A 21,798-nucleotide genomic window follows, 5' to 3' on the forward strand; every position below is an offset into this window, starting at 1 on the left:
AGGATATAAACGTGTGCTTCCGAGACTTCACCCGGTCTCAATCCAACAAGCAGAAGCACCACCTCAGAAAACGTGTTTGCCTCACAAATGTTTGCCTGTCAGGTCGGCAGGTATTCTCCTCTCTCTTTTAATTCACAGCCCCCGGGTTGCGAAATGTCAACCCGGTTCACCCGCCTCGGCGTGGAAATCCAGAGTGCTCCATAAGTCTCCTTATGTGGAGCAGTTACGAAAGAGAGCGGGGGGAAGGCAGGAAGCAGAGCTGGGTCTCTCCCTCTCTCTCTCTCTCTCTCTCTCTCTCTCTCTCTCCCTCTCTCTCTCTCTCTCTGTGCGTGTGTGTGTGTGTGTGTGTGTGTGTGTGCACTGGGAGATCACACAGGCACACTGGAACGGGAGGTTCATACATCACAGCCACAAGGGAAAATCCTACACATGAAAGTGGAGAAAAAATAGGTCATATCTATATTTCAAAAAACAGTCCATGCCAATTAGAAATATACATCTTTCCCCCGCCTTATTTCGTCTTTATTAGTAATGAAATGTGAACGACTGCCTATTGACTGTGGTAATCCATCTCAAATACCACTATTAGCGTGTTTTCATTGGGGATGTCTGGCAGCTAAAATAGCGGCGATGCCATAGATTTTCCTGCTCCCCATTATAGAGAAATCGTTATTTAATTAGAAAAAAAAGGATATCCTACCAAAGGGCCCATGAGCAAAACGCAATGCATTAAGCGATTCTACCTTCCCATTTCATTTTCAGCATCAGCATGATTTAAGTCTTGCATTATGCTTTTTTTTTTTTTTTTTTTAGAATGGAGGAGTTTAGGGGAATCATAATGGACTTTTTATAGTTTTATTTCCTCTAATATGTCTCCATTGGACTTGTTACAAAGCCTAGGCATTAAAGAAATAGGAAAACAATAACACATCATTGTGGCAATTATGTGCACTACCAGAGCAAATCTAATAATTACATATTGTACTGCACTCAATTTGTGTGTGTTTGTGCATGTAGGTGTTCAAAGAACAGTGGAGTCGTACGTCTTTGTTTAGAAGGCAGCCGACCAGAACCTCCTATTTTGTCATTATGTCATGAAGGCCCGTTGCAGAGTGAATCAGAGGTATCAATTAATTTGAATAACTACAGCTAGAGTAGAGAAAAAAACAAATGCACCTGCACAAAGCAGCCAGATTTCTGCAGCACCTGCACCTGAGCTCAGACACCACAGCAGGTGAGCCACGTTTCTCCTCTTCTTCAAAATGTTTGATTAAAAATAAAAAAGCTCTCCCTCAATAGCGCTGCCAGTGTGTTTGTGAAGTTGTGTTTCTGTGTGTTTACCAAGGGTATAGGAACCATAACAGCAAACGGCATCGGGACATTGATCAACAAAGACTGTGTACAAAACAGTGAATTTCATTTCAATAATTAAATCCTAATAAAATGATTTGGCATTTGAATGCTTTCTGGTGCAGTAATGGAAATGCACATCTTGATACTGCCAGCTTTAGCACTATAGCAAGTCGTTTGCGAGACAAAATAATGGCACATGTTCTCCTCGAGCTCATTACTCGCTTGCAAGTAAGAGAACGCTATAGGGGGGGAGACAACGATGCTCGAAATAGCCGTCCTCGGTGAGTTAGCTTGGCTTTGTGTAGAACATCACCAGTATTAGACTTTAATAGCACGCTTCATTGAGCCCGAGGACAAAGCAGTGTCTTGTGTGAGTTACAATATTAAAAATGTGTCTGCCGAATAACAATGAATATCTGTTACCTTAAATTTATCAACTTCAGTCTTGGAGCAGGTGGCATGGTAAGACAGAACCTGCAATGAAACAACAGCAACGACACATTCAGTCACTCAGCTTATTTGAGACAATTTTCCTCGGTGAGGATGTCGACGGCCGCCTTTGAAAACATTCCACGAGAGCGAGCAGTGAGCGCCAGGCCCGATTCCGTCGCCGTGTTCTCTTCATTCCCTGGGAGAAATACCTCGCTGAGACCCCCCCCTCGCTTTATTTGATCACACGCACTCTCATGTTTATTCAGCGCTGCCAGAAGCAATGCATCGGCGTATCAGCGCATCCCCGCGCCTCTCCGGCTCCGTGCATCTCTCACTTTGAAACTCTCACTGTGCCAACTGACTGGCACCTGAACGCCTCCCGTCGTAATCACGGAACGCAACGTAAAGATTTCTGCACACCGCAGCATCGAGAAGGCGCAGATTTCTTTTAGCTGTCTCTCATTAATTTTCAATTAAACAGAAAAACCTTTGAGGAAATGATACCCGCTAAAACAGATCAGAGTCTAAAAACAGGAACACGGACGCAAATATCCCAGGGTAAGACAAACTGAGCGGCCTTTGTTTCCACTGACTTTTGGTTAAATATTCCGCGCAGACATCTGTGTTGATCGACTGGGAAAGGAAAAGCGAGGCACTACTGCAGCTAAGATAATGGAGTTACAGATGTGACACAGGGAAAATGAAAGCCAACAGAATGAGCACACAGTCATGACGAAACACAACTGATGAGCGAAGCTGAGGCTGAATCAACTTAAGTCGACGCCTCCCAGGTGGTGTTCCCATTTTCCCGTTTATGCAAATGTTAACAGGTAACAAAGGTTTATTGCTCAAAAATACGGAGAGTGCTGAATATCTTTTTTTATTCAAAGAAATTAAAATGTGGAAGGACGATCTTTGTGTTTCTTACATCCAGAGCCACAGACTGCTTGGCCCAGGACTTCTTCACCTGGTCGTACATGATGGTGTTGTTGATGCCCAGCCCGCAAAAGATCACAAACGCCTAAAAAAAACAAGACGTATGCAATAGTTACTCGCAGATTCTGATGCACACAGAACGATGCAAAACAGGGTTGTTGTTGTTGTTGTTTTTTTTTTTTGTTTTTTTTTTTTTACCTCAAAGAGACGCTGGTCGGCGTCATAGAATGGTTTTCCATCCAGCCTGTTCAGCACCTGCGCGACACCTGTTACACAAAGCCAGTTCATTCAAACGACCCTTTCATTCAGTCTGCCGACAACGAGGGGCCCGGTGCATACAAAGTCCCTCCAATTAAAACCGGATTAAAATCGCACACTGTGCTACACGGTTTCCTAACAGGCGCTGTTAATGAAAGCGAGGCAGAGAAACAACAACAAGCTATCAATCAAAGCGCAGCGTTCAGTGCCCGTTGGTCAAGCGTGAACATTTTGGAAGTGGTGAAAAATATGTCCCCCCCCCACCCCCCCGGCAGTTGAAAGGGACAGGTTATAAAAGCGACGTTTCGTTTTCAACACATAACTTAAATTCAACATTGGAGACCGGGGATCGCGACTGTGGTTCTCATTACAGTTTTGTTAAATGTGCAATCTGTACTGCCTGCGCTGATGTCTTCTCGTGACAAATATTGCTTTCTCGGTAATGAGCACGCAATTTGGCAGTATGGGTGACCTCGGGCGTCGGCAAACTAAATGACTGTTAAGAACTCGGTGGTATCCGATTAGCCTTTATGAACTGCATCGCGCTCTGGATCTTACAACTGCTATCTCACCCCAAACACATTATACAACGTGGAGGTGTTAATCACCACTGTGATGTGTAGCTTGTTTTTCTGTCCTAGAATGGTCTATAGTAGGGCTAATGTATAAACCTCAACATCCAAATTAGCAGTTGACGTGTGCGTTGACACGAAAGGCCTGTTAGCAGCCTGTAAAAACAATTACACGCTCCCGGTTGCAAGCGTGTATTGGACACTTGAAAATAATGTGACATTGGTGATGCAGTGGCAGCAGTGGCGGAATTGTGCTGGAAAGGTAGCAGAAGAGAAGGAAAATTTGTGCGATGGCACTGCACAGCACTGTACTGTAATATTAAAAATATTATAAAATATATTAAATACTACACTAAGTGTACTAAAAGAACAGAGAAGGAACACCATTAATGAACAATGTTTTTTTTTGTCGTTTTAGTTATTTATACAGACAATGCAGCATCCTTTGTTTTCTTTTTTTTTTTAAAGCTGTACCTTTAGCAAAGTAACTTCCATGGCATTTAGAAAAAGGGGGCCGTAAAAGGCCAAACGCAAATTCAAATGGCAAATATTTTTAACTTAAGATTAAAGCCTGTTATCGTCAAAGCAGGAACTGCATTCTACGCGGTTACCGTTTTCAAGGAGCCGGCTGAGAACCTTGGCGGATGACACAAGGACATCGCGGTGAATTTCATCTCCTGCTGCTTTTTTGTTGTTGTTTTTTTTTCACTCAGGAAAAACCTCATGTACCACCCACACACGCTGCAATTCTTTCTCCCCTCACTCTTTCTCCTCCCTCCTCCCCTCCCTGACAAATGCACTTACACCCACGCAAAAAAAAGTAAGCGCGTGCACAGGCATGGCACACACACACACACAGCAACACACACACACAGGTCCTAACCAACCATCTGTAACAAATATGCTGATGACTTTGCACTCAAATGAATCTAACGACTTCCAGAGTCAGATCTCTGAGGGACCCAGTGGAGCCGCGATCATTGCTCCTCCCCGCAATATCCAGCACCAAAAGCAGCAGACGAGAGATCAATGATTTATCAGAGCGTCAGTGGTGGTGTTGGCCCGCGGCTGATTCACAAACACAAAGCACACAGCCAGAAGAAAGGAAACTCCACCTCCGAGTGTGGAGTGATGCTGGGCCGTGGATCTAAACACACGCACCGCACGCACGCACGCACGCACGTACGCACGTAGCCTCAGCTGAACATCAGTCGCCCTTTCACCTATTTTCTGCACTTGAGAACATGTATATTTTGAAGCATTTCATAAGAAGGTACAGTATGTAGAGCACAAGGCTACGTTGCAGCTGAAGCAAAGAAAATATTTCGTGAAAGTTGTGTGAATATTTCCATCTCTTGGGTTATTTTTTCTCTTTTTAATATAAGAACCACATACTGACCATATTATCTCTTGACTTGGGTGTCCGGGGCCTTTCACTCATTAATGTTGCCTGATTTTAATAACTGACACCTTTTAATATGAACTGGCAACCCAACAAGTTTGCCAGGTCAAGTGCTTCAAGTGCTTCCTGCTGCCAGGTTCTTTCTCATGGAAAATTGTCACATAAGGAACCGATATGTCATGCCAAACCATGGTTCCTCAGTGAGATAAGTGCAAATGTTCAAGCGACGTGTTCATATTCTTTTGGCCACACGCATGGAAATATATAAAAAAATAATAATAATTAAACGTTACCAGACGGTTCCATCTCAATTAAATGCATTTGAGAGAAAAAAGGAATTCCCTTGCTTTAACTCACCGATGATTTGATGGTTGCTGTTCCATATGGGCACGCAGAGCACAGAGCGGATGTGAAAGTCCGAGAACTGGTCTGCCTAAAATCACATTAGGAAGAATTCAGTGCACAGCAACAATTATTTTCCGTCTGCAAAAGAAAAAAAAAAAAAAAGCGCGCTAGGAGGCATCAAGCTGCCGCCGGCAAGCAGCCGCTCATTTTAGTAAGTGGCTGCGTTTTCTGGCCTCATACACATTTTCCATTTGTCTGTCACGACGACTTACGGTTGACCACGTCAACATTTGCAGCTCGCAGCCTGGATGTGCCGCGGACGGCCATGTGAGCTATTGTTGGATTCTGCCTGGATGTGCAGGCAGCACTGCAGCCTGAATCCTGGCAATCAATTAAAAAGCTGTTGGGATACGAGGCCCTAGATGTCATGTGCATCCCAATTTATCCTTCTAAATGTAACATCCAGGTACCAGGATGAATGCATATACACCACTTGTGCATTTTCGCATCTATTAATGAATTCCTGGCAACCTCACTGGATCGCAGGACGTTAAGTAAACAAAAAAAATCTTCAGGACCAACATCTGGAAACATGATGATGCAATAATGTTCAATCCTTTATTGTCCGAATTGTGATTATTACACTCAATATGCTGATGTGAGTTGTGCTTCTGCAGAAGGATTGGCCATTTTAGCCAGCTAGCTTTGGCAACACTTGGACACAAGAGGCCATAATCTTAATTGAAATGGTGCAGTCCAAAGCATCATGCTCATTATTAACAATTAAATTTTTTTAATGAAAATTGACCTCTGCATCTCTCGGACTTCTGTATGAAATACACATGTCTATGTTACCTCCTTTTGATATCTATTTATTTCCCCATTTAATCTTAAACGGAGCCTTGCGTTTTCAGTTACATAATGTGCACTGCTGGGTGTTATAGAATGTTTTCACGTTTTGGTTTTGCTCATAGTCTACCTGGTGGAAAAACAGAGCCAAGAAGGCTGTGTGTTCTGTGCAGAGAGTGACTCACATCACTTGGGCGCTCGCGTTGTGTCGTGACGAGGTGTGTTGTTGGGTGTGTGTTTACCTCGGCATCAAAGCGAGGATCCTGATAAGCATCGCTGATGTTCACAGGTAGTCCGGTGGATGCCACCAACTCTGCAATGCTGTTGTTAATGAGCCAGTCTGAGTAGGACGATTTCTCCATACTGTCTTTGAAGCTGGGTTCAGAAAAAAAAGATGAATGTGGGGACTGGAAATAAGCAAGAGTATATGACACACAGTGACTTCAATGAATACTTGTGTGTAAAAAGAGTCCCATCTAACATCCCATCACATCATCACCACATCTAGCAAGCTTGCAATCAGCTTATATACTATATAAGTTTATTTCCATTTGTGGACCACCCTCTGTCGCATTGATCATCGCTTAATGAACTTCTCATGCTGCAGATTACATCGAGCACCTCCCGCAGCTCATGAAGTGATGAAAGTTAAAAAGTTAATTGTGTGATCGTCTCCATTATTGGCAAACGCCCCCACACTGCCGCCGAGAGCACCTGCCTCCCTGCACACGCTCCCCGTCAACATTCACATCGGCAGACTGTTGCCAGGTTTTCAGCCTTTGTGCGTTTACAGGGTAAAATGACTGTTTTCCATGGATCACTTTGTTATTTTGGGATTGACTGCAGTTTAAGACCTCAGTGATCCAGCGTATCGAGCCCTCTTCCTTCTTGCCCTGGATATTCTCTGCGCCGGCAACACTATCCCTCCTATGGCACAAGAAAAATCCCACAGTCTGTTGATTTTTTTTTTCTTCTCCGTCTTGACACTATATTTGTACACTTAATTAAACACATAAATCTTGCCCCACAGCCCTCGTTATACCGATGTGAATATTTAGAAAGACTCGCATCATTTCTGGGCTGCTGCCCTTTTTTTCCGTCTCTTCCGCTTGGTTTGAAATGTGCAGTTTTGTTGCTCAGAGTCAAAAACATCACAAACATGTGGCTCCCCGTTTACCCCGGCGAAGCAGCTCCGTAAGGAGCAGCGCGTTTTAACCGGACTCAGCTGGCCAGCAGAGCCGAGCGAGAGACAAAATTTCTCTTGGCATTTCTTGCGTTGTGTAAATTTAGAGCCATCGCCAGTCATTTGGAGTGACTGAATCTGTTATGGCAAGTACAGCAGTCATCCTACGGTACGCTGGTCATGTGAACATCAAACACAATATTTAGCCTCTGTTTCACCGCTCGTTATTTTCCCAGCAGTGCAGACAAACAGAAACACACAAGAAAGCAGGTTATTATTCTATAGCTCCTATTCAAGTCGCCGCATTAATCCCCCTGCCAACCAGAAGATGCATTGAATATGGATACTATATATTCGTCCTCCAGTTTTAAAGAGGGTTGCCACGGGACCGCTGCAGAACAGTGTTGAAGATGTGACAGCTGCAAATGTCACTTTGCACGATTTGATTTATTTATTTATTTTTTTAAAATCATTTTATAAAAGTACATACCTACTTTCGGTGTCGGCACTACATTTAGGTGATAGGAGCTCAAAAGACTTAGTGAACTTCACCACCTAAAACATTCAAAAGGAAAGAAAAATCACGAAATCACCTCAGGAATACTGGAAAAGGGGAAGACATAGAGGAAGTGCATGCACATGAACAGTGGCACAGGTTGATGGCTGTCAATGTAACTTCAAATGTGACAGAAGGGCAAGCACAGAAGTGTGTGTGTGTGTGTGTGTGTGACAGTATGACTGTGTATTGGCAACCAGCTGGTGAAACAGTATGTCACAATCATACATATTTATTAATAGTATGAAGGATGCAGGCAGCACTATTGCACTGTAGTCCCTGGGGTCGAGTGGCCACTTTAGGGAGCCGGCAGTGTGTTTGTAATCAAACATGGAGGGAACTAGTGCCTCATAAATACTGAAACGTTTGAAGTAATACACAAGTAAAATTTGAAGAAAAAAATGTGAAAAATAAAGAAAAATATTACATAATTACCAAACAACAAATTGCTCGTCGAAAAAAGATTCTGGTTCAACATCATGATAGACGTGCTGACACTATGACTATAGATCTGACACGTCATTGTACAATATGTTGTTGATGCCGACTTTTTCTTTGATCATTCAGCAGCTGACGGATGTTTAGACACAACATCCGTCAAACTAGACCAGCTGAGCACATCGGAGGGTTGAGTAAGCAGTCACGTCACTCAAACACGAAAGTAGTTCAGAAAAAACCTGAAGGCTATTCCTAGCTCTGTGTGTGTGTGTGTGTGCTCTGTGTGTGTGTATGTCTGTGTGTGTGTTGGGGGGGGGGGTATCTTCATAAATAGTAAGTAGCACACATGAGCTCTGCTGTAGGTACATTTCGCCTCCAGATACACTGTTTGATGGGCTACTGTTTGTTGTCTTTTTTTTTTGCTATCATAATGTGCTGACACCCTCCTGTTTTAAGTGATGCATTTTGTAGTTACAGACTACCACATGTAGAAGAAGACCAAGACATAAATCTATGCAAGTGGCCTACTAAAATCAGTACAGTAGTTTCAGAATCATTAAAGAAAACACTTCACATCACGAGGTTCCCTCATTGCTTTCTGAGCATGCATGAAAGATTAAACACGAATCTGTTCAATTGGAAACGTGCGATACAAATACAACGCACAATGCATGCAGAAAGTCGGGTAAAAAATCCAATGGAATACGAGTGTAAATTGCACGTGGGTTCAGCCTTTGAGGACTTTGTTTTCGTTGCGAGTGCAAGACGCACAGACGAGATTAAAGGAAAGACGGCAGGCAGAAGCAACATACCGGTGACTCAATGTCCTCCAGCAACTGGACGGAGCAACGCTCGCACTTCAGCAATGTCTGAGCACGGTGCATGATCTTCCTGACAATCTTTTCCAGGTCAGTCTGCTCTTCAAACAGGTCATTGACTACCTCCAAGAGTGCCTGGACACGGGCAGAGGACGACACCACTATTGACATGACCCCTCCACCTCACAACCACAAGCCACAATATATCTGTCAGCAGGTACTTTGGAGGACTTTCTTTTTGCATAAGCACAACAGGCAAAAAAAAATTAAAAAAAATCATTATTTATATCCTCCTACCTTCAACCACTGGGATGATATGTTGTGATTGTTTCCCCCAGTAATTGCTTCCTTTATCGTTCTTCTCTTCTCTGAGTTGTGGTCTCATTATGCTCTCTCCCATTACTGATCAATGTGTGACATAAATTAGTGCATCCCTTAACATTTCCTATGAGACTCAGCCCATCATCCCCCACATCCCCAACCCCCCCTAACACGGCCGGAGAAAATGTCCACGCAGGGCTCGGCTCAGTGATCGCCCCCCTACTGCAGAGGCAGCAAGTGGGCTGCCACTGATCAATACTGGGCCTCGCTGTCAGCGTCATGGGGGCTGTAGTAATGCTGATCCTGAGGACTAGGAGGAGGTGGCTGGGGTTGTTACACTGGTTGGTTCTTTGGTCCTTACCCGGCTCCTGTCATACTCCTTCCTTGAGGCGGCAAACAGTTGGGCGTTGGAGATGGCGATGCCGCAGAAAGGCAGGTACATCAGCAGCACCTGGGCAGAGAAAAGGTCGCAATGTTTATTTAAAAATACGTTGAACAAATACAAACGAGTTTGGTTTTGTTATTATGTACACACACAAACTAACACTTGTTAAGTTGTTACTGCTTAAAGACAGAAAATATATTTTCCTTGTACCTCGTTTACACTAAACGTATTGAAGTGTAATTTTCAAATATCTTTTAAGCCATCAGTCATTTCAAGATGTGGCTCCAGTGTTGTGTCATAAATAAATCATAAATACCTGACACCACAACATCCTGCCAAAGGTTTCACACAATTCATCTCAACAAAATCAACAAAATAGACAAACTGGCAAGTTAACAAGTTTGTGAACAGTGAAGGATAGGGGTGAAAAAAAGCAGGTTGGCAAACGTTTTATAAGGGTGAAAATCTATTCAACACATTTGTCAGAGCCCAGCGTCTTTCTGTGAGAAATGCTGCGCGCAAACAACTTTAACTTGGGCTGAAAACTCCACAGGGTTCCTTTGTGTTAAAGACAATTTTAGAACTTGTTACAGAATAAAAAACTTTGTTGTGAAACATAACAAGGAAACTATGGAGTGAACTTTATTTTAAAAATTGTTATTGTCTATTCAGTTCATCAAGTGAAATGTATCATTTATTAGGAAGTATATTTCCACTTTAATTTTCCACCCTCACTACTGTACATGTATGTATAAAAACGGTAGTTGCCTTTTCTCTGGACTAAATACTGCACGTCTTGAAGCTTGCTTGCTTCGTGGGATGAACGGAAGGGTTTCTACGGCTGAGGTGTCACCTCAAGCTGCTTGACTTCAGTTTGGAGCTTTTAGTGGAAAAGAGCTCAAACGGAGGAGCGTCATCAGTTGCAGACACACCTTCAGGCTTGTTGACCTGTCAGCCTCGAATCCGTTTCAATCAACCAACAGGGAGAAAGTCGACCCCATAACACATTTGGGCAAAAGAAGAAAAAACTACTAGTGCTAGTAATAGCAGTGACATTTTTAGATTCATATTGATCATCGTCTCATTTATATTTTTTTGTAGATTATAAGTGTATTTGTTATTTTTTGCCAATTCTGGCCCAATATAATTACTTGGAAGAAAATAAATCGATTCAAGTGACATTTTCCCATTTGACAGAATGAGGGACCTGCTGTGCCTTGGGCTGGTATTCCTTATTTTACCCATGTTTCATGAAAGTTTAATGCAATAATTTGATCGGGCTGAATGAATCGTAGTTAATGTGCGCCTTGAAATGGAAGTCTCTCCAGGTTTGGACATAGCAACGTTTAATTTGTCCTCAACGTTGCTCATTATGAGCACAGTCTGTAGCGGAGGCAGCGAGGTGGCTGTGAGACACCTGAGAGAGAAACACACACAGGTTAAATGCTAGAAGCCAGAGAGCAGCTTTATCTGGGTGACACTCAAACGCTCATAACACGGACGCAATAGAATTTAGGTGCTGTGTTTCCTTACTCGGCCCCTTTGCTCGGTTATCTATCATCGGCATCTGGCCGCTGTGCAAACAATGCAATAGTACAACAAATCCACCAATATTTGCTAGCCTTCAGCGAGACCCGAAGGAAGGGGGCGCCTCGACAATACATGAATGGAAAGTTACTCAGCTGCTGCTACTGATACAGGCGTATCTGTTTAACCTTTGAGGAAAATGTATTGTCAGTCGCTGATCGGCCACAAATGGACACATAAAGAACCGGATCCTATGGCACAATGAGGAGGCTTGTACCTAAAATATCTTTGGGTGGTCGGCAATCTGAGGTCAGGAGCACAACATGGAAGAGGCATCGCACACAACTCACCATTCATACAAAATCTTCACTCAAGATTGTGACAATTGCGTACATTCATAGAATAGGTATTCCCAGACGACATGGATTATGAGCTGCTTTACTCGGGTCCCAAGTTTAATTCACAAAATTATCATGGCACCTCAACTGTCTAATTGCTGGGGTCACGGTAATTGTATGCCTAAAAATAGAAAGACTGACAAAGAAGGTGGTGGTGATGGGGGAGGGGCAGGGTTGCTGCAGGTTCTCCTAACAGTTCCATATATTAATAGCAAGACAACACAGGGCAGACGGATCAAGAGGGAGACTACAATGATAAAATGGCAATACAGTGAAACATATATATATATAACAGCTGTGTGAACTAGGTGGTAAATTATCAGTAACCTCAAGGAACAAAAATATACATACAAAATATAGAATAAGCCTTAATGCACTTAAGATCGGTGTATGTGATTCCTACATTATACATAAACACCAGGTGAAACGTGATTATTCAGTTCTTCTGCAGCAGCATGTCACACTGATGGGCACGTGTTAACGTTTATTACAATGCTAAGCAGAAATTAAAATTTCTGAATTGAAGACACTTCCACTCATTACTTGGCATGAATTAATAGCCTGCTGTTCTAATGAGTGAATTAACGTAATGACTTAGCTCTGTCTTTGCACATAATCAGGCGGCTCGTACAACATGTTTTCAGATAATGCCAGAAAATGAGCTCATACATAATGTTATTGCAGCTGTCTTGTGGAATTCTCTCATAATGATCTTGCAGGGAAGACAGTGGCCATCAATAGGCCCCAGCAGGAGTGGATTCATTAGCAGGCAGGACTTTGGGGATCTGGCTATGGATCTGCCGCTAGATCAGGCAAAACCAAGAAAAGCGCCCCGCTCTCTAATTACATTCTGTCAGGCAGGTCATTATACATGGTTGCATTACAAACACAACGTTTTTTTTCCTTCTGGACCGTTGCACAGGCCAGTAAAGAGTGGTTTAATAACAGAGCAAACTGACTTGGGCCTCGGGGACACTCAGGTCTTCCAGCCTCACTAACGTCTTTTTCTACAGCTGGAAAGTCAAGGCGAGCTGATGGAATCGAAAGCAGCCAGGACCACGAAGCTTTTACTTTGTTTGGTAAAAGCCACTGTTATTGTTTTCCAAAAATTGTTGTTTTTTTTTTTAAAACAGGCTCTCCAAGAATTGTTTTCATTAGAAGTGGAAATAATATCTGAACCCGAAAAGTACAGTGAATTCTTGATTTTCCAATAAAATGTTGACCTTTTCCTTTAAAATGTACTAAATTGACTGGCTGGATGATCATGACCACTGGATAGGTGCTGAGGTAGGTGGGCTCGGTTGTTTACAAAGTAGAAGCATAAGGTGTAAGAAAACCGGCTTCGATACCCCAATCACATATAGGTTAACACGACTAACAAGACAGGAAACCAATGAGGAAAATGTCTGGAAACTCTTCTTTAAAGTTCCTGAGTGCCTCTACCAATCTGTTAGTAATATTTGGAAGTAATATGAATTTTTGTAAAAAAAAAAAAAAAAAAAAAGATAAATAAATAATTATAATAAATCCATCCAAATTTATTCAAGACATAGATCAGAAGAAGCCTAATGAACACTTAAAAAAAAAAAAAATTTTTTTTTTAGTAATAATAGAGATAACAATAATGCAGAATTAGTCTATGAGATACAATACACACTTAAGCCAATACCCTATGTGGAATAGAATAAGACAATGCAATTATTCATGGACTGCAACATTACCCCAGCTCCCCAAAGGACTCAGCCCTGCCGGGTATCAGCACAACGTAATTAAAGTAAGGTTGATTTTAAAATTGACCACATTCTGTGTGCGAATACAGGATATGGCTCATTGCACAAAAAGTGATGTCTCTTCTAATGAAGCTACAAAGTCGCAGATGATACGCAGCGCTGCAGTTTCATTTAATGTTTGGAGAGAGGCAATGACTTTTCCTGTTAAAGCAGAGCTGCAACGCCATGCATCACATGGGGCCCTTACTGTGTCGTCTGCCACAAGCCTTGCACTTCATTACTTATTCAGCTGTAGCCATCCAGAGCATCAGCACAACAATAATTCAAAGTGAAATTTACCAAAAACATGGAAAAGAAAGAAGAAAAAAAACATGTAACTTGCATCCGTTGTGAACAATGGATATAGAATCCAAAGACTTTAGCTGAACATTGTTCAGAAATGAACTGTATTATTTGCAACAGTGAAATTCTTCAGTGACATAAAAGCATTACTGGCCTTTTTTCTTTCATGCTTTTTTCCACTCTGGCGTCTCACAGCTGCAATAACAGAGGAAGTCAGGGCAACGCTTGTCACTGCCTGTCTTCTCCATCTTATTAAATGTGCTGACTGACTAAACACACGCTCCTGCTGTTTCTCCACACAAACAAACAAGCCCCCTCAAACAGTGGACTGGATCTGGCCGAGCATGAGAATGGCCCGCCCACTACTTTGCCCTGTAGCCCCTTTTAAAATACATTCATTCACAAACATCTGTTTTGCGATGTTTAGTGCAACAGCCAACTTGCCTCGTCCGTTTGCAGAGAGAGTGGATTTACGCGGGGGTAAAATATTAAATATCAATCATTTGAGTGCCTGTTCTTGTGCTCCGCCCCTATATATCAGGTACAATGAGATCTGTTGACAGATCATTCAAGGTCTCTCCATTTCACCGGTACATAAACTCACACTGGCGTCCTGCTGATCTGTTTTCCGCTGATCAATATCTTACAGTTAAGTGATTGGCAGTCGTTTGAAATTACAGACAATAAATATAAAAGGGGGAACACTGACAGACAGTTCTGAACAGAGGGAAAATTATGGAATTTTTGTGATGTAAGATCTAAGCAAGGTCTTTTCCCATGGTGACAAATTCATTTATTTTGTCATCTTAATATAACAGACTCAATCAATCAAACCAATTCTGTGGCAAAATGGATGCATTTTTGAAATGTCCCATAAGACGATCTCCAATGTTTGTTTTTTTGTTGTTGTTTTTTTTTAAAGGGGGTAATATATAATGTTTTAATATGTCTGCTATTGTAAATGCACGAGTGTAGCAACACAGCAATGGACAATCACAACAACCCGGCTATGCTGGCATGGCCTAAACACCACATAACACCATTCGCCAGACAAACACCCCTGAAATAGCACCAATAAATCCAGAAGCCTGTGATTGTTTCACTTCAGGCATTTTCTTTTGTCAGCTCTCTACTCCACCACTCAGCAGTAAAAGGAGAAAGTGCACTATAGTGAAACCATCAGAGGAACAAGGTCAAAAGTCTGGCGTAAACACAACATGTTGTGTCAGTTCTCTGCTTTGCTGGTCAAACTATGAACCCAGAGGTTTTGTTTAACGTACTAATGTGCCACTATTTCAGAATTATGTGACTGTTGACATAGTTGTTTATATTTTGACTGCAATAGACACTTTTTAGAACAGGCATATAGGAATCACAGGTAAACTGAGTACAGAAATCATGCCTTGGTGAGAGAAACTAGTCACTAGCAACCACATTCTGTTTAACTTAAATGGTTAAAAAAAAATGGTGTTGATCAGGATCCTGCACTGTCACCTTTTTAGTTTATCTAATGAATGAATAACTGCTATGATTTCCTTTTTCAGTAGTTGTCAGAGCACTTTATAATTCAAAGAAAGGCGTCAGAGGATGACCAACATGACTAAAAAATATATAGTGTGTAGGTACTATGTTCTTGTCAAATCAAAAAAGTACACTTGTGGACATTTAAAAGGATAAATCATACATTAAAAAAAAAAAAAAAAAGCATTAAGCATCTTTTGCTCCAGAAACAATCACAGAGTCCAATAGTAATTAGGATTCATCTTCCATTTATTCACCATGTAAATAACTGGACTTAAACAACAGCAGATTGCACAGTTGTTAATTTGTGGAACAATTGATTTGACACATTGATCCTACTTTATGACCCAATACAACCCAAACTCCATACAGCCCTTAACCAAACAATTCATTCTACCCCAGCCATTACGTGCGACAATTTGTGTCAGTGTTCGAGAAATTGACCTTCCCTTCAGTTATGCAAACAGCGACTTTCATGAGCACCCTCATTAAAGCGCAAATGTGAAATTATTAGCACCAGCCAAGGTTGTTGGCATTTGTGGCTCACTGAATACTGAACAAGCACAGAGCACTTCTTGTATAATGTCCTCTCTATTCATGTGATTAAGGCGTTTAAAAAACATTTTAAAAAGGTAATTTTTCCAGCTGGTTCTTAATGACAGGTTTACAGAGTCTCAATCTCCACTGCACATCAAGGACAGACACTCACATCATGGCCGCACATGTGATCTGACTACAGCGTTTACACTTGTGACCTTAATAACACAATTACCTTTTCATCGTCCTCAGTGAAGAGCTCTCCACTTGACGACTTGTTGATGGCCTGAGCGACTCCGATGATCTCTCCATCGCTGTTGCGAATGGGCATGCACAGCAGTGACTTGGTTTTGTAGCCTGTCAGCTTGTCGATTTCATCGCTGAACCGACGATCCTGCAATCCACAGGGGACAATTGGCGATTAGGACACCCAGTAAGCACACCTGTCTGTTGCAAAAATGCAGCATTCCTCCCCTTTTCTGCTTTCAGATGACGATGCAACTTAAACGGGCAACTCATCACGACTCAAATACAATGGTACACAGCAGTATTGCACAGTAAAGCCATTTTGATAGACATGTAATTTATATAATACTCTGTGAGGGGGGGAAAGTATCTAAAATCTGGATAAATGTGATCCACGGTGTTGAAAGGCTCTGACAATCACGAGGAAGAGCACTTCATTTCATCACTGCGAAGAGAATAAAGCAAGGCACTGGCATCTCCGAGCAAACAGGTGTGCTAGAAATCACTGACATTGTCGAACACGAGTCTCCTCTCTGCATATCGCAGCTTGACGGATGCTGCAGCAGCGTGAAGGAAATTACAGGGTAATGGCATTTCTCGTCATAAGTAAGCAATCTGTGTCTCTATGTGAATGCAACTCTGTGACTCATTCATGCTCAAGCACACACGCACGGGCACGCACGCCACGGGCACGAGCCAGGGCACCTGATAGGCGTCAGGAATGTTCACCGTCTCCCCGTGCTCGGCCACGTATCCTATGATGCCTTTCCCCCACGGCACCTGCACCTCGTCCGAGTTCATGGAGGGCAGGACCGTGGTGCCCGCGTGCACGTCAAAGAATTTGGACATGAGCGTCTTCTTGTTGCCTGTTCCCTCCACCAGGAAGAGGGAGCACCGGTCGGCGTCCACCATGATGCAGACGAACACCAGGATCTTGTAGCTGAGGCTCGTCAGGTCCAGGTCGTTGGATATGTCTTTGACCAGCTCGAGGAAGAACTCCCGCTCGTTGTGCTCCTTCAGGTAGTACTTGAAATCCACCGCGGTGGACGGGTACTGGGGGATGTTGACCCTGGACTCGAGCAGCGCGCTCAGGATGTGCGCGGTGGTCGGCGGCAGCGAGCTGGCTTTCCTCAGCAGGGCTCTCCGCCTCATGCTCGTCAGGGGCTCCTGGGCCCTCGAGTTGACGTGCTCGTCGTACGTCCGGTTGACGTTGATGGCCTTGGACCGGGCGAAAGTTTTGCGCAGCTCCTTCTGCGACGCTCTCCGCTGCAGACCGTCGCACTTGCTCGCCCAGCTGTCCTTGCATGCGCCGCTTTTCTCCACTTTGGGCTCGGCCGAGGCAGCTGGACCTGCACCTGCAGCAGGTGCCGCAGCCGCCGATGAACTCTTGCTCGCCTGCTGACTCTTGAGCCATTTATCCACCATGCTAGAACTCCCCTTCCTGAGCAGGTAATCCTCGAATAACTCGGGGTGCGAGTCGAGAAAACTTTCCACGTCAGAGAACCCCATGTTCTGGTGCGCTGCCATGTCTGCCCTGTCTCAGCCGGTTCTCTGCGAACCGCGTCCGTGAATGGGCACAGGTGGAAATCATCTATGAGACTTTGAGCGCAGCTGGAAGTTGAGAATTGTTCGAAAGCCGCAACTTTCAGGTCGGTCTATGCTGGAAACACCCATGGAGCTCCGACTACAAATCCAGCTTCCACGCCGTCAGCGGAGGTGGGGTGGCCGGGGTTCCCTTTGCGCACCAAGGCAATCGTGCACAGCATCCTCCCATCGTTCACTCCATGTCGAGAAAGAAAGAAGGGGGAAACTGATCCAAGCAATGTAGGCAACCTGGCCCTCCCGTTGACCATCACAGGAATTGTGAACCTCGCCGAGAGCCGCTATACTGAGCGTCCCCGTTGGATTGGTCTTCTTCTTGTGTGCGGATGACGCCGACTGTGGTTGGTTCCGTGTCGCTGACGTTCGCTTCGTCATAAATCCAGGAGCTCCGGTTTGCTTCGACAATCGACCCTCCGGCCGTTCGAACCAATTCCCCCTCCTTTGTTGAGACGCGCAACGTGTCGATGTAAATAAATACAAATATATCAATTCTGAATTTGCATAAGGAATCAGCGTAGTCCTTGAATAAATGGCACAATTGACAATCCAAACTGCTAAACGATTCGGTGCATTACGCATGTGCACGATTTATTATTTAAGAGTGCCGTGTCTGCGATTTCCATGCGTTCCTCTGCAAGACTGGGTGATACGTGCCGACAATGGGAACATCTTTAGTTGTGTACAGACTGCTGGGAAGCGGTTAACGTTCACATTGCATTACGGTCTAATTGCCACACTGACAAGAAATGAGAATCCACTGCAGTTACGGTGCATCGGGATGATTGGCACGGACTTCTTTTGGTGACAGAATATGGAATTCCCTTGTACAACATAAACGGGGTGCCGAGTGAGTGCAGTCATAGCATTTGAACAAAAGAGGGCGCTATTGTCCACTATATAGTTCTAAAGTGCCTTCTGTTTTTTTTTTTTTTTTTTTTAAAGCGTCACCAGGAACGTTCTTTTCGTAATATTGAATACGTGTTTTGTTAGTAACATTACGGAAATAAAACAGAGACTAAAAAGGCACAGTTGAATCCACATTTGAAATGTGCTGGTTTCAACAATAACTGTTGGGAGCCTTACACAACAATTATGGTGTAAAGGTAAATCAGAAGGTTAGAGTTGCATTTTGCTTTGTGTGCACGTCTGTGGACAGAAAGACCCTGAGCTGAAATCAAACCCAGTATCTTCTGGTTCTGACCACCATAACTACAATCCTGCCCTTGACAAAATAGTGGAGCTAAGGTCAGTGACAGGTCTCCTTGGAACATGAACAGTTCCAAGCAGTTCTACTAAATCCACAGTGCCCTTGTAGGACTGGTTGGAGAAGGCCACAGAGAGGAAGAGGGTGAGGTTTCTACCGTCTCACGTTTGCTGTAGAAGCTTTGCAGGCTGGACCCTCTGTAAGGTACTACACCTTCTGGGCATCACTTGGGTCCTCAGGAAAACAGGCCATTAGACACTGCTGAAATGTCCTCAAGATGGCTGAGGCTCAAGGGGAGCGAGCCATGGACATATGCCACTCAGGCATAAGCCAAAGTCTGCTCAGCTCTGGCTGCAGCATCCAGGTGAGGGTATAGGAGTTGTTTTTTGTTTTGTTTTGTTTTTTTAAAGACTCAAAACAACCAACAAAAGATTAAGATAACTTTACCTGAGGAGAATAGAGGACCCCAAACTGTCAAAAAAGGAAAAATAATAATAATAATAAAAACTAAACATGTGGCACAATGAAAATCATTTTCAAAGTTACAAATAATGAATAACAAAAACAAAATACTACCTTCCAATTCGGGAAAGAGTCCAAATGTATTAGATTTATTAAACCAACAAAATTACTTTATCTAGAATTGTGTGAAAAGTATTGAATCAAACTCAGTGAAGTATTTAGTGTCAGTTTTTATTGAACTAGCATTTTTTTTTTTTTTTTTAAATATAAAGACATGATGAAAAACTGAGGGCAACATCAAAACCAAAGCAGTGAATGCAAGTTTAGGCAATTATTAAGACAGTTTAATAATAATAAAAAATACTGGATGAAAATTACTATTACACAGCTTTAAGTCCTGACACACAGGACATACAGTATATATATATATATTTCAATAATTTACGTTAGAAACAGTAACCTGTTAAAAAAACAGGGGACATCATTCACTCCAACAAACACGAGTGAATTACTTCAGAGACGGGTTTTGATTCGCAATACAACACACCTCAGTTTGGTTTCTATCCTGTCTTATTTTGAAAGAATCTGTCCTGGCATCTTCAGCAGTTTGTCAGGATACATGAATTACAAAAGCTATGCGGATGCATGGATTTGTTAAGAAGTTGCAGACTTGAGGTATGCAATCAGGTCAGATCGTTCACCCTTCTTCTTGATACCAGCGAAGATCATCTTTGTTCCAGGAATATATTTCTTGGGATTTTCCAAATAAATCATGAGAGTGTCTTCATTCCAAACAATGCCTTAAAAAGAACAAACAGTGTAGAATACTGTTACAGTGAAAGAACAAAGTTACAAAGTCAGATAGAAAAAAAACAAATCTAAAGGTAACTTTACCTTTGCTTTTGTTGGCATCGGTATAGGAGAAGCCCTCTGCCTGTCCTGTTTTGCGTCCAAACAGACCCCAAAGGTTGGGCCCAACCTTGTGCTTTCCACCTTGTTCAACAGTGTGGCACTGGGCGCACTTCTGGACAAATGCCTTCTTGCCTTTCGCGATATCTGCAGGCATGGTTCCTGAAAATGGACGGGGGAAAACATTTTTTTTTTTTTTTTAATCTTTTCAAACATAAATACTACTACTACAATACTGGTACAGTAAAATTAAAATCTCTTGGCGCCATAATCCTGTCCAACCACAAGGGGGAGCTCAAGAAGTTTCGTAACTTCTACCGCCCAGCCATTGTTACAAAACCGAAGGCGCTTTATAAAGATTTTTCTAGGACAAACAAGCAGATACCCATTTACGTGAACGAGAACTTCGGTGATACACGATTAGTTAAACTATAGTCTTTCAACCAAATACAGTAGCTTATGCTATATACATGTGGACTATCCGTTTTAAAACTATTTAAGTCGTAACAAAAGTTCAAAAGTTGTGGCCATGTTTTCAATTTACAGAAAACATGGACACATGTTTTCTGTAAATTGAAATGTAGTCGCCATGTGACGCTGCCGAATACATTTATATAAAAAAAAAAAAAAAAAAAGTCTATCGAACTATTCGCCGGAAATGGAAACGCCGGTAGTAGACCACGTTGCACATATGAAAGGGACCGGCAAAGAATATATGTGGCAAAGTGTGTGAAATAAATAGTACATACGTCAAAAACAGCCTGAAAAACTGAACGATACTTGAATGGTTGGTGTCTTACCTTTTCTTTGTGAATATTCGACCAACTTATTGGCGCTGAATTCCGAGAGATCAGTCTTCCAGCCGACCGGGTTACCGTGTGAGAACTGTGCTTTTCGTCCGGAACTTAAGACGTCATTAGTCATGTGACCCTTCCCACCAGCCCCTTTATTACGACAGACAGTTGATCGATGACCCACGTTATCTAATTCCATAGAAAGTTACTACATTGCGTACCACATCGTGGTTCCACGTTCCCTTTTTAAACAACAAAGCGAAGTAATGGAAAAAGAACAAAACTTCGCATTTTTTGTTTCAACGCCGAAAACGACTCAAAGGAAATCAACGATCCTGTTTTAGCCAACACAAAAGGAAATAACCCAGTGGTCTGCTGATTTTCTAAGGCACAGTGGACCACTGTGTGCTTTTTAAATTCCTTTGTTTAAGGTTTACTTAAGATAACTTCCACACACTCCAATGGGTGTAAAACATACTCCAGTTAAAATAATAAGAATTAAAATCTGGAGCTTTACAGAACATCAAATCACACATCTTATTTAGACAAAATTTCAAATCATCAAGTAAAAGCGGCATTTGCATTTGAATGGCGTTTCAATTACCTTCAGCAGGTTTGATGCTTTGACAGTGAAGTCACCTTGACTGACCTGTTACATAAGCGATATGTAAGGCCAAA

The 21,798-nt window shown here is 42.7% G+C and overlaps 2 protein-coding genes across 2 annotated transcripts in view; both read right to left on the reverse strand.

Moving 5' to 3' along the window:
* pde11a (phosphodiesterase 11a) overlaps positions 1–18,728 on the reverse strand; it is a 34,301-nt gene extending 15,573 nt beyond the window's left edge. The window contains exons 1-10 of the mRNA XM_076040211.1: positions 16,855–18,728; positions 16,139–16,297; positions 9,825–9,914; positions 9,137–9,277; positions 7,821–7,885; positions 6,390–6,522; positions 5,311–5,386; positions 2,920–2,987; positions 2,714–2,806; positions 1,777–1,827 (exon numbers count right to left, since the gene is read on the reverse strand). Coding sequence (XP_075896326.1) covers positions 1,777–1,827; positions 2,714–2,806; positions 2,920–2,987; positions 5,311–5,386; positions 6,390–6,522; positions 7,821–7,885; positions 9,137–9,277; positions 9,825–9,914; positions 16,139–16,297; positions 16,855–17,676 — 1,698 coding nt within the window. The 5' untranslated portion in view covers positions 17,677–18,728. The remainder of the gene's footprint in view (positions 1–1,776; positions 1,828–2,713; positions 2,807–2,919; positions 2,988–5,310; positions 5,387–6,389; positions 6,523–7,820; positions 7,886–9,136; positions 9,278–9,824; positions 9,915–16,138; positions 16,298–16,854) is intronic.
* Positions 18,729–19,632: 904 nt separating this feature from the next.
* LOC142897718 (cytochrome c-b) lies at positions 19,633–21,284 on the reverse strand. Its single transcript, XM_076040235.1, has 3 exons — positions 21,127–21,284; positions 20,312–20,488; positions 19,633–20,217 (listed from the first exon to the last, which is right to left on the reverse strand). Exons 1-3 carry the CDS (start codon positions 21,248–21,250, stop codon positions 20,072–20,074), a joined length of 447 nt encoding a protein of 148 aa, XP_075896350.1. The 5' UTR covers positions 21,251–21,284; the 3' UTR covers positions 19,633–20,071.
* Between the last annotated feature and the right edge of the window lie 514 nt (positions 21,285–21,798).

The sequence above is a fragment of the Nelusetta ayraudi genome, unplaced genomic scaffold (assembly GCF_046127955.1).
Source record: "Nelusetta ayraudi isolate G7.1 ecotype Tasmania unplaced genomic scaffold, CSIRO-AGI_Nayr_v1 ptg000060l, whole genome shotgun sequence".
NCBI classification, from domain to species: domain Eukaryota; kingdom Metazoa; phylum Chordata; class Actinopteri; order Tetraodontiformes; family Monacanthidae; genus Nelusetta; species Nelusetta ayraudi.

Coding starts and splice junctions, on each gene's coding strand:
- LOC142897718 (XM_076040235.1), bottom strand. CDS start 21,250: ATGACTAATGACGTCTTAAGTTCCGGACGAAAAGCACAGTTCTCACAC. Junction 20,489..21,126: donor CGAATATTCACAAAGAAAAG/GTAAGACACCAA, acceptor GTCCATTTTCAG/GAACCATGCCTGCAGATATC. Junction 20,218..20,311: donor CGATGCCAACAAAAGCAAAG/GTAAAGTTACCT, acceptor GTTCTTTTTAAG/GCATTGTTTGGAATGAAGAC.